This window comes from Tamandua tetradactyla, chromosome 3, assembly GCF_023851605.1.
Source record: "Tamandua tetradactyla isolate mTamTet1 chromosome 3, mTamTet1.pri, whole genome shotgun sequence".
NCBI lineage: Eukaryota > Metazoa > Chordata > Mammalia > Pilosa > Myrmecophagidae > Tamandua > Tamandua tetradactyla.
The window spans coordinates 77543121-77556373 of NC_135329.1; the positions used below are offsets into that span (position 1 = coordinate 77543121).

Sequence of the window (13253 nt, forward strand, 5' to 3'; positions counted from 1 at the left end):
GCAGAGAAAGAAATGTACCTATTCATTGCTGGTAGGGAAACTGAGAGGTGCAGATCCTTGGAGGGCAGTGAGGTGGTTCCACAGAGGTTAGTGATGAGGTTGCTATGTGATCCTGCAACCCCATTGCTCAATATATACCTGGAGGAACTGAGTATGGGGACAAAAATGGACATTTTTACACTGGTGTTTATGGCAGCAGTGTTTCTGATCCACAGTGAATGGAAATGACCTAAGGGTACAACAACTGAGAAATGGAAGGGGAGACTGTGTGTATACATACAATGGACTACTGAACAGCACAAGAAGGAATGAAGTTATGAGGCATGCAACTAGGTGAATGAACCTGAAGCACTGTATGTTGAATGAAATGTCAAGAATAAAAAGACAAATATTATCTATAGTGTAGATAACTAATTATAATATAAAAAATTGGTGAACTGAAGCTGAGAAATGGGTTTTCAGGTTGGGGCCAATTACAAATGGTCCTAGATTGTAAGTTCTCACAACAGTCACATATATTCAGGAGTTGTAACTGTGTATTTGCTAGTGTTCTCTAGAGAAACAGAATCAGCAGGAGATATCCATAGATATAAAATTTTTAAAAGCACCTCACATAACTGTAGAAGTGTCAACTCCAAGGTCTGTAGGGCAGCTACAAGCTGGCAACTCCAATGAAGATCTTCAATGAACTCTCAGGAGGCTGGCTGGCTGAAGCAGGAAGAGAGACTTTCTCTTCTGAATCCTCCTAAAAAGCCTTCCAATGATTAGATTAAGCTCACTCATTGTGGAAGACATTCCCTTAGCTGATTACAAATGCAATCAACTGTGGATGCAGCCAACCTGATCATGATTTAAGTCCATGAAATGTCCTCATAGCAACAGACAGGCCAGTGCTTGCCCAACCAGACAACCCCCAGGCACCACCACCTGGCCAAGTTGACACAGGAACCTGACCATGACAAACCATTAATTACTAAATTCTGAAATACTGAACCATTTGTTCATAGCCAGGTCATTCCCAGAAACTTTGGGTATTTATGTGACACCTGAGACTCAGTGTTAAAACTCTGAAGCTATGAAAGTTAGCCCTATCCCATGCAGGAACTGTTTAAAAAGTTCAAACATGATCAGACTGTGTGTAGAGATTTGAATGAAGCTGATCTTGATAGGACTAACATAAATTAGAATACAGGTAAAGGATAATATCATCCATATTTTAAAACTTCAACTTCTGTATGAGACCAAACAGAGAGATATTTATTTGGTGCAAAATTTATATTTTGTGTAGTGCATTACCAATTTAACTTGTATTGTCAGTTTAATTGAATGCCGTAAGTACATGGAATCTTGAATGGGGCATGAGATTTTGGTGGTTTGTCCAAGTTAATGTGATGCCCGGATATATCTCAGAGTAAATTGGACAGCAGATAGAGAAGTATTTGGAAAGTTCCCTTGGGAGAAAGGAGGAAATATTCAACTTCCCCATTTGGAGAATTTCTGCTGTTCTCACAAGCAGTGAAGACAATCAAATCAATAGGCTGAGCCTGCGATCTTGAGGTTCACCCTTATGAAAATTATTCCTACAAAGGATAAGCTAAGCCTACTTAAATTAGGCCCAAGAATCACCCCCAGAGAACCTCTTTTGTTGCTCAGATGTGGCCTCTTTCTCTAAGCCAATTTGGCAGGTAAACTCACTGCCCTCCCCCTTATATGGGACATGACTCCCAGGGGTGTAGATCTCCCTGACAACATGGGACAGAAATCTTGGGAGAAACCAGGACTCAGCATCAAGGGATTGAGAAAGCCTTCTTGACCATAATGGGGAAGAGAAATAAACAAAATAAAGTTCCAGTGGCTGAGAGATTTCAAACGGTCAAGAGGTTATCCTGGAAGTTATTCTTATGCATTATATAGATATCGCTTTTTAGTTTATGGTCTATTGGAATGGCTGGAGGGAAGTACCTGAAACTCTTGAGCTGTGTTCCAGCAACCTTGATTCTTGAAGACAATTGTATAACTTTTATAATGTGACTGATTGTGAAAACCCTGTATCTGATGCTCTTTTTATCAAGGGTATGGACAGATGAGTAAAAATCTGGACAAAAAAACAAAGGGGCAAAGGGTAAAATAAATTGAGTAGATGGAAATACTAGTGGTCAATGAGAGAGAAGAGTAAGGGGTATGGCATGTATGAGTTGCTTTCTTTTTAATTTTTATTTCTTTTTCTGAAGTGATGCAAGCATTCTAAAAATTGATCATGGTGATGGATACACAACCATGTGATGATATTTTGAGCCCTTGATTACACACCATGTATGGAATGTGTGTCTGTGAAGATTTGTCAATAAAAATATTTTTTAAAAATACAAATGTAGCATGTGATCATCTGTGATATTGAGTATTGTATCACTTAGATTTGGGGTTTGAAGTTACAGCAACTGTCTGGTCTAGGGAAATTCTAAGTTAAACAATTGCTATGAGGTATACCTTGATCAATAGCATCCAAAGAAAACTGGTAGAAACAAACTTATATTCTCTCTATGAAAATACTCTTTCCCTCAATGCCATCTATGGATTTCCATAAGATGAGCTGTCACCAAATTTGAGGTTACATTCCAAAAATCAAACAACATCCAAGATGTCTAGGAATAAATTTAACAAAAGAAGTGCAAAATATTATTGAGAAAATATCAATCTTGATTAGGAACATTCAAAAAGAACTAGGTAAATGGAGACTTATACCTATCTACAGATATAAAGGCTCAATATTATAAATATGTCCTTTTCTTCCTGGGCTACCTTATGAAGTAACAGAAAGTCCAACCAAAATCCTGTCAAAGTACTTCTTAAAATATTTCAAGTTCATTCTAACTTTATATGGAAAAGCAAAGGGCCCAGTCTACCTGAAACAGTTTTCCCCTCTAGGTAAATGGTTTATTATGAAAGAGGCTAAGTCAGCCCTTGTGGTTGTGATGCAGGGATTGACTCATATTATCAATGAAACAGAGGAGAAAGTATACATGCCCAGAACTGCAAATACAGAGATGGAGACAGGAGGAAAATAGAAGGAGATATAGGGAGATGGTTTTAAGACTTCATGATAAATAACATTTTTACATTTGTCAAACTGCACAAATTATAAAGGAAAATATGGAAATGATGTTAAAAATCAAATGATTTTAAAAATCAAAACCTATGTTTCTAAAAAAACACATAAACAAAGTTGAAGCACAAACCACAAATTGGAAAGAGATATTTGCAATGTATATAATTGACCAAGGATTAGAAAGAACTCCCAACAGATCAATGAGACTAAGAGAAGGAGTGCAAGAGAAAAATGACTGAAGGATATGAAATGGCAGTTCACAAAAAAAGAAAACAGAATATTGAATTACATAGGAAAATTCAAATGCACTAATAATTAGAGATATACACATTACGATCAGAGTGAGTTACAATTTCACACCCATCAGACAGGAAAATTGGGGAACATGAGAAGCAATGGGAGTAAGTCTGGTAGGAGTGTGAATTTATACAACTACTCGAAACTAAAGTTATCACCAACAGTCAATCTGAAGTGCACCTATCCTTTGACCCAGCTGTTTCACTCCTAGGTATACACCCAATCCCTCAACATGGCCAGGATGCCCTTTTCAGGACTGGTCATTGCAGTTAAAATCAGTTTGCTCTAAGAAAAAGCTGGAAACAACAGAAATCCATGTAGAGGAAAACAGATAAATTGCCCTACATTCAGGCAATGAAACACTATACAGAGGAAATGAATGAACTAGAATGACATGAAATAGCATGCATATATTTCACAAATATAAAGTGGGGGGAAACAAGAAGGTTGCAGGAAGATGCATACATGTTTTTTTCATTTAGACACAGTTTTATAAAGAGAAAAATATAATACAAGGTGCAGGAATTCATACATTTATGATAAAAAGAAGAGGAGATGCATGGAATGAAAAAGCAAATTTAGACTGTGGCATCTCCAGAGAGCAGGTCATGGAGAAGCCTAGGAATAGGTACTGAGCACCCCCACCTTTAAGCTGGTGGGTAACTTTAATTCGTATTTTTGTACCTTTATTTCTTTTCTGTATAACCAGCATAATGCTGCTTCACATGCCACCAAGTTGCATTACCACTGGCATTTCTCTCTTCCTCCAGTAGGTAGGCTGTTCTTGCCCCAGGCCCTCTGCCACTTCAGATCATTTTCCTCCTAATGCCCATGTGACCAGGTCCTTGCTTCCTTTGTACTTCAACTAACAGCTCTCCTGGCCAGGGAGGCCTGCCCTGAGCACTGCAGCTAAAGTAGTTGCCTCATCACTCTAGCACTTTTTAATTTAATTTTCTATGCAGCAATTTTTTTTCATTACTTAGCATTTTAACTTCATTTTTATTAGTTTCTATTTACCATTAGTTTATGCCTGTCTTCTTCTCCCTAGAGTATAAGGTCCTGAAGAGCCAGCATGAGCTGCCTTCTTTCCAGCAGGGTCCTGAGGGCATAGAGAAGAGTCTGGTATGTGGTGGACAATCAGCAGGTGTTCTTGAATGAATGAATGAATGAATGAATGTATGAGTTAATGAATAAGTTCATGAGGTGAATAGGTGTGAGGACTGTAATTGTGTAATGCAAGTTTTGGTGGATCTTTTTAATTGGAATGAGGGATATAGATAAAAGTATAGAGCTAGAGGAAAGCCCAAAAATGAGAGGTCCCATGCAGTCTGAGGAGGGAGGTGAGTGGAAAGGAAAAGGTTCCATGGGTTGGATGCTACTTAAGCCCTGCAGGTGGGAATGTGTTGTGACGTACATGGTGGACTGAGCACAAGCTTGGAGGCAGCACTCTGTGCTCATGCTCATGTAGGACAAAGCCATCGGGTCATCTGGGGCTGAGGATGCAACTCCAGGGGGACATAGAGCAGTGATGTCCACAGCCCGAGGCTCTGGTTCCCAGACTGAAGAAGAGTGTGTTTCCTAATGGTCAATTGATGGGTTGATTGACATGTATAATAGCAATGGCTTGCATTTATCAAGGCTTTACATGGCAGGCTCTGTAGGAAGCAATTCACATGTATCCATTTGTCTCAGTTTGTATTCCAAATAACCATACGAGGTCCTTCACAGCCTCACCCTTGTTTGTCAGGTTAGAAGACTGAGACTCAGGGAGGCTAATGAAGGCTCCAAGGTTACTTAGGTGTCTGCATACAGTAGCCACATGCCAGTGTCCTGGACCCTGCTGTGCTAGTGCAAAATGCTTAGTGTCAGAGAATACTGTAGAGCTGGTGCTGCTGGGGGACAGTGGAAGTAAGCACAAGTAATGAGAGAGCCAGGGGCTAGGTCAGCTCTCACATACACTAGCTGGACTCTCAAACAGTTGCTAATGGTGGGATGCAGATTTGGTGGACAGTTGCCTAGCAGCCAAAGCAGAGGGAAGATTGTGTGATTCAGTTTCCATTAGAAAAAAAAAATCTTCAAGGGCAAATCTGAGTTTGCCAGTGCTGTGCTCTGGGAGAAATCTCTCTTTGGTGGCTTGGAGCTCTGTAGCCCAGAAAAACATGTTCTTATTCTGAATCCATTCTGGTGGGTATGCCCTTGTACCTAGGGCCTTTTGATGAGTTTGCTTCAGTTGAGATGTGGCCCACCTCAATCAGGATGGTTCTTAATGCTATTACTGGAGTCCTTATAGGGAAGGTCACACAGAGAGAGAAAACCGCAGGAAGCAGCCAAGAGCTAGTAGACAACAGAACTCAGAAGGGAAGCCCAAAGAGGCCACCATGTACACTGCCATGAGGCAGAAAAGCCAAGGACTAGGGATTGCCAAAGCCAGCCCCAGGATGTCAGTCTTCTTGAAGGAAGCATTGCCTTGATGACACTTTGATTTTGGTCTCTTCTAGCCTCAAAACATGAACCAATAAAGTTTCATTGTTTAAGACAACACATTGCACTGTATTTGCTTTAGGAACATGGGAACTAAAATAGCATTTTTCGAAGACAACACTATTTGGTAACTGAGTTATTTTCTCAACAGAATCCTATATGTTAGTTTTTATAGGAGGATATGTTTTGTTTTTTTTTCTTAATTTCTCATGTTGTAATTGTTAACAATCCCTTCTCTCAGTAGGTGTTATACTTAGGGTTCTATATTAAAACAGCAACCAAACTAAAAAAAAAGTGAATTTGACAAACAGGGTCTTTGGAAATATTATGAACACATGGTGTGAGTCCAGAACTTAGGAGAAGATGTTGCCTGGGACCAAAATTAGCTCAAGGGTAGATTTCTCCAGAGATTTATTGACTTCCCAATAAAGACCTTTGGTGAAGTCCCCTGCTCCCCCTGGCTCTCTCTGCTCCCCAAACTGTGGCTAAGCACTTACAGTAAGTGGGAAGGATGTGGGGGGTGGCCAGTACATCATCCACAAGGGTATAACCTTGTCCCCTGTGTCTTTGGTAACCGATGCTCTCTGGCTTCTGGGAGACTTACCTCCTTGGACTGTTGCTTTCACCCACAAACCCTGAAGAATCTCGGGTTTATTAGCCATCTTGATACAACATGGAAATCCCAAATGTACATCAAGTTAGGGAGGAGGATCTCAAGACAGGACCAAACCCAAGAGGCAGCCTTAGAAAGGCTATAACTACGTGGGAGTGAAAAGAAAATAAGGTCAACCACAGGCAGGGCTATCATCACTCCAGTGCACCTTGACCAAGAAATGGGGAAGGAAAATGATAAGCCAGTTCTCAGACACTTTTATAATTAATAAAAGACTGCTAGAAGATTAGTGATGGTATAACCCTGCTATGATTTTCTAAAGCTGTCAGAATGCTGTATACTAGAAATGGATTCACTTTAAAAAGGGGGATTTCTTAAGTTGCACATGCATAGTTCTAAGGCCCTGAAAATGTCCAAATTAAGCATTAACAAGCAGATACCTTCATTCAAGAAAGGCCAATCATGTCCAGGGTTTCACTGTCACATGGGAAAGCACACAGTGATATCTGCTGGCCCTTCTCTCCTGGGGTGGTTTCCACGATGGCCCTCTCAGCAACTTGGGCCCTTCTGAATTGCCAAATGTCTATATCTTCATTTCATTTCTCTGCTCTTTGTGCCAGCTCTCCAGCATCTGTGTTTTCTCCAAAATGTCTCCTTCTTATAGGACTCCAGTAATTACTTTAAGAACCACCTTGGATGGGCAGGGCTCCATCTCCATGGAAACAATCAAATCAAAAGGTCCCACCCAACAATAAGTCTGCCACCACAAGACTGGATTAAAAGAACATGGCTTTTCTGGGGTACAGAATAGTTACAAACCAGCACAAACCTAATGGCATTTATATTCTACAGAAGCATTAAATTCACAATTCCAGAATATAAAGGATCCAAACACATAGCACATTGTCCATCTGGCCTTACACATGTTTAAAGTTTATAACAGGATTCTGTTTAGAATGAATTAAATGAATTCAATTCATTTGTAGAATGAATTAAATTCTAAAACTTTCCTTCTTTCCTTCTTCCTTCTTCTTCCTTCCTTCCTTCCTTCCTTCCTTCCTTCCTTCCTTCCTTCCTTCCTTCCTTCCTTCCTTCCTTCCTCCCTCCCTCCCTCCCTCCCTCCCTCCCTTCCTTCCTTCCTAAGGGGGTGGGGACAGCAAATGACAGTTCTAGATAAGGAAGCTACCTCCCTTGGATCTGAAAGCAGAGACCCAGAGCCATGCAGCTATCAGTGGAGAAACTGTGCCTCCATGATGGAAGAGTGAAGCCAAGGTCCTTTCACTGGGAATGTCCAAGGAGCCTCCAGAAGGCCACGGGGTCTGGAATGAGAAGAGAGAGGTAAGGAGTGAGGGAAGAAGAAGGCACAAAAGGGCTGAGAGCCAGATCATGTTAGAATTGGGAGGAGGCTTGAGTGAGATGGTAAAGCTGGAGGATTGTCAACAGGAAAGTGATATTATCCTACTTAAATTATTAAAGAATATTCTGGCTGCTGTGTGCAGAGAGTTTAGGGGAGCAGGGTTATATGCCAATGGACATTAAGGTGGCTGATGTAATAAGTTGGGCTGAAATTGAATGGTATTTTCAGATTATTTATCTCACGGTTTAGAGATAACTAGATGTCCCTCTTTAGTTCAGATGGCAGATTTGTTAGTGACTTAGATGCTCACATCGTTTTACGGCACTTAGTTGTCTTGCACAGCCAGTTAAACTGCAGCAGATTTTAGTACCAGAAGTGGGGTTTGACTATCACAAAATCTAAAAATGGGGCAGCTGCTATGGACCTGGGCAGAGAGTGGAAGTTGGAACAGCCCTGAAAAGACTATGAGTGGAGGCTGCTGGTGAGGTCTCTGAGGGAAGAGAAAACATGTTATTGGTAGCAGGGACCCTGTTACCTTGTGGTGGGAAGTCTCACCATTGTATATGAGAGGGCTGTTGTTCATCAGGAGCCAGAGAGCAGATGGTGACTGCCAGCCCTATGCTGACTCTAAGGAGCCAGAGTTCATGACCTGTGAGGTTCTCTTTCCCATTGAATTGGGGCGATGTGGCCAGGAGAATTCAGAGACAGGTCATAAAAGTCATTCCAGTATCTGCTTGGATCTCTCAAGTTGCCTGCCCTGTGGGACATTGGCCACCATAGCACGAGGACTCCTGGGCCATCCCATGGACATCAATGGAGGCCCCTAGCCCTGAATGGCACCAAATGCTTCCCATGCAGGTGGCATTGGAAGTGGACCTCTAATGCCATGAAGGCTTCAGATGACCACAAACCACAGGAGAGCACCCATGCAAGAACTGCCCAGCCAGACCCTTCCAGAATTTCTGACTCAGAATCTGTGACCATAATGAAAGGGGTCTGTGCTGCTGAGTGTTGGAATAACTTGTTATGCTGCATTGGTTGACCAGAGCAGACACAAGCACCCAGGTTGGGACCCTAATGATGCTTGGAAAGTGGTCGCTGATGCTGTTGTTGCCAGACAAGGGCAGCTCCATTTGTTGTGACAATTACCTAGCTTCTCTAAGGGGGCCCCCTCCACCACTGGCTCAATCTGTAGTCACAGGGCTTCCAGGGGAGCTCCACCCAGCAGCACTCCATTGGACTCTCTCTCTGTGATCGATTGAATTTGAGCCCAGGAGAGAAGGCAGCCAGAGTGAGGCACACACGAGGAGGACCAGCCTTGGTGCCTTCTTGGGGCACAGTGAGATAGCTTAGTCATCAGCGTTAGTGATCTTGTATTTCCTTCACAAGCTCTTCATTCATGGTCTGTGCCCTCTGCAGCTACTCCTCTCCCCACTTCTTCCTTTTGTTGTAATAAAATCCCCACTGTTCTAGTTTGCTAGCGACTGGAATGCAATATACCAGAAACAGAATGGCTTTAAAAAGGGGAATTTATTAAATTGCAAGTTTACAGTTCTAAGGCCTTGAAAATATCCCAATTAAAGCAGGTCTATAAAAATGTCCAAATTAAGGTGCCAACAAAAAGTTACCTTCACTCAAGAAAGGTTGATGACGTTCAGAATTTCTCTCTCAAATGGAAAGGCACATGGTGAACATGGAAAGTCTGCTAGCTTTCTCTCCAGGTTTCTTGTTTTATGATGCTCCCCTGGGGACGTTTCCTTCTTCATCTCCAAAGGTGTCTGGCTGCCTGGGGTCTCATGGTTCTTATAGTTCTAAAGCTTTCTCCAAAATGTCTCCTCTTTTAAAGGATTCCAGGAAACTAATCAAGACCCACCTGGAATGGGTGGAGTCACATCTCCCTCTAATCAAAGGTTAATACCCACAATTGGGCACGTTATATCTCTATGGAGATAATCTAATCAAGTTTCTAACCTACAGTGCTGAATAGGGATTAAAAGAAATGGTTGCCTTCACGAGATGGATCACAATTAAAACATGGCTTTTCTAGGGTATATAGTCCCTTCAAATTGGCACATCCTCCCTGGAAATTGCTTTGTTCTTTGAGCATCCTTTGTCCCTTTCTAGGTTGAGGAAGTGTTAAGGACCTCATTAGACTTAAACAGCCTAATCAAGGCTTTGTCTGAACGGGATGATTTGTGTACAGTTCCTTAGTAAGATAAGAAGCTGCTTCTCTGCTCTGCTTCTTAAGGAGGCCTGGATTTCCATAAGTAAGTAGATAAACAACATGCCTGAGGCAGACAGGAAAAGCAAGAGAGAACACACTATTCATTAAATTCTCTGTTCCCTAATGGGATCGCCATGGGCTGACAACATTTCTGCTTGAGTTTCTGGGTGCAGAGCTCTGCCTGGGCCTCAGTCACAGCATTTCCAGATTCCAGAGGCTGGCAGCTGGTTCCTGCAGGTGACTCCTATCCAGAAAGGGGCCTGGGCTGTACCCAGAAGAGTACACCTGAACATGTTTGAGTGAAGGGCCCCTGACCCTTTCTGCCCCAGGCTCTTAGGGCCAGGGAAGCTGTGCTGCAGTGGAGGTGTCCACAGTTCAGCTGCAACATGGGCAGCTGCATTTTACATCGTGGGTGGACAGAAGCATCTCCTGGAGTCAGGTGGCTTTCAGCCCGCACAGTGGGCAGGCACCTGTGGGAGGACTGAGAATTGAGGGCTGCACTGCCAGCAGGAGCCCAGAGCAGCTCAGAGCTCCTGGGACTGGCAACATAGCTCAGACCATGCAGCTCAGCGCGGGGGTCTGGGCACCGCTGCCCCAGACCCTGCTTCCCATTTCTGCCACCAGAGTTTTCACCTTGAATTTTGCTCAGAAGCATGGGAAATCGGGGAGGCCCACTGAGCATCCCGTACCGCGGGTGGCATGCATTCCTGCCTGTGCTGGGATGAGGTATTCTCTCACTGCAGTGCAGCATCAGGCATCATCATGAATTGTTTTGAACTTGGTATCACATTCTGTATTCAGGTCTCCTCCGTGCATTGCCTACACCCAGATGGGGCCCTGGGGACCTTCAGGAACAGGGAGACGGAGTAACAGATGGCACAGGCAAATCAGCAGTACCCCTCAACCTGCCCCCACCCAGAATTCTGCCATCTTGGATACAAAACGCACCCACAGGATGCTGCTTGCCTGGGGTCTTCCCACCTGAGCACATACCTAAAAGGCTCCAGTCCCCAGGCCACAGCAGACAGTGAGAACTCCACACCACCCCCCACCATTATCACTGGCTTGAATTAAATCCCAGATTCTCAGCCTGACATTCCAGGCCTGCTGGTCTACCCACTGCCCTCTCCTGCAGTGTTCCTGTGATTGACCACCAGCCTTTCACCTGCACCCTGCACCCTGGCCGAACCTTGGGGCAGAGCTGAGCATCAGACGGACCTGGGATTGGATTATGAACCCACATGGGCCTCTAAGAGTCTCTCTGCAACATATGGATAATATACTCCTTGCCTCCCAGCATTCATAGAAGGATTAAATGTCAGTAGATGTAATGTATGTGTGTGTGTGTGCGCACGTGTGCATTTATGTCCAGCACGTAGCTGGTACCCAACATCTAAGAGCCGCAGCCTCTGAGAGTGGCACAGCACTGTCACCATGCATTTCTCATGGGGACTGGTGATTCCTTCTCCTTCCTCGGCATTCCTGCTCACCTACCCTCACCCAATCCCTGCTGAGGAAACTGAGTGGAGACTCCTCACTGACTCCTGTGGCCTGTGCAGTGTCCACACTGCAGGCTGCTCACTGGAAATGGGACTCTTTGTGGGGTCTGTGAGAGCAGTGCCTGACTGCCCCGTCACAGGGGCTGGCTGGAGCAGAAGAAGCAGCATATGACATGGTTTAATTAAGGGTTACATTGTGTGATCCCCTAAGGTTCATCAGAGTTCAAATTCAATAAAAAATAACAGTAAAATAATGTATTTAGTCAACCAAAAAAATAACTAAAAATACCTATAAAGGAAAAACAACATAGTTGTGGACAGATACAGCAAAATGCCCCCAAGCCAGAAGAGCTAATGTTCCCAGGCAGATGCTGGCATTTGGGGACAGGAATTAGATAGGTGACAGCCCACTGTCATGTGTCCCCTCTTTCAAGTCAGCAGCAACACTTACCTAGAGTGAGGCAGACAAGGCAGGAAGTCACCTCTGGGGAGGGGCAGAGCGAGATCCAGACATAAGGTCCTAGGGCCCCCATTGGTGCTCTCCTCACCCCACTGGAGGTCAGTCTCAGGCCTGGAGGCCATCATGTCCCCTACCCTCGCCCTGCAGGGATGACGTCTTCCCGCCAGGTGCCCTGGACAACCACCTGCACAGGAGCTCATCATGACCCTGAGAGGCACAGAGAACAAGGGGTCACCCTAGGAAAGGAGGGGTGCTGAGCTGTGGAAGGGAGCCTGGAGCTGGACCGTGCTGTGTCTAGGGCCCCCGCCTGTTCTCAGGGGGGCAGGAGGCTGGCCCTGAGGCTGGGCTCCTCTGTGCACATCATCCCAGAGGCCACAGGAGTCACCAGACTGGTGTTTCCTGATAAAAATGGAATTCCCAGAGCATGTTGAAAAGGGAGCCCTCAGCCAGTCTGGCCTCTGCTCAGCCCAGGTCAGGTCCAACCACATGGAGGGAGGCAGCTGTGGCCCTGCTGGGCATGGGCTAGTGGGGGGCATCTCATAAAGCCACAGCCCACTCCTGCCCCAGCCCATCTCCCTGTGCCCGGGGCCCTGACCACACTCACAAAACTTAACTGTACCGAGGCCCTGACCACACTCACAGAGGTTCCCATGCAGAAGACAGGGAAACATGGTTAAGGGGCCCCTCCTTGCAGCTCAGTGTGTGTCCCTCTGTGGGACCCCCAGACCTTCATTCTTCGAGTGGGCCATGACCCCCTTCTGCCTTCATTAGGCTGTTTTACCCAGTATGTCCTTTCTCCTGGAGCTGGGGTACTGCTAATACGAGCCCATCTCCTGAGCACCTTCAGCACCCCCTTGCGCTGGGTCTTTGCAGCTTCCCAAGACTCTGCCGATGGGAAGCCCCCACCTCTGGGTGAGGCTGACTGTGCCATCAACGTCACCAGCCTCGGTGCCACTGCCCTGCAGAGTGAGAAGCCAGCTTTTTCACATGAGCTTCTGGGGGAATAGGACCTCTCTTATAAACATACATCTGGATTATAAGACATCTATTGTTAGAAACAAAAACCTTGGGATTGAGGAAACTTGATCTTGTCCCACTTTTTGGGTGAGGAAGCAAGAAGGTGGAAAAGGCATCCCTTGTCCAGAACTTGACAGGTAATGCCGGCTCACCGTGCATGGGATGTCACTGTTAATCGAGCACTTTCAGGGACCAAGTG

At 44.7% G+C, this 13253-nt stretch overlaps 2 protein-coding genes across 3 annotated transcripts in view; one reads left to right on the top strand and one right to left on the bottom strand.

The window, feature by feature from the left end:
* Window positions 1-13253, top strand: part of LOC143677391 (ubiquilin-1-like) — a 74922-nt gene that overhangs the window by 57279 nt on the left and 4390 nt on the right. The window lies entirely within an intron of this gene.
* LOC143677392 (uncharacterized) overlaps window positions 1-13253 on the bottom strand; it is a 37937-nt gene that overhangs the window by 6247 nt on the left and 18437 nt on the right. Inside the window, exon 3 of one of the 2 annotated variants that reach the window (XM_077153263.1) lies at window positions 7624-7816. The exons of the other annotated variant lie outside the window; for it this stretch is intronic. Coding sequence (XP_077009378.1) covers window positions 7776-7816 — 41 coding nt within the window. The 3' untranslated portion in view covers window positions 7624-7775. Of the gene's footprint in view, window positions 1-7623; window positions 7817-13253 lie in introns of those variants that run through there. 2 annotated transcript variants of the gene reach the window in all.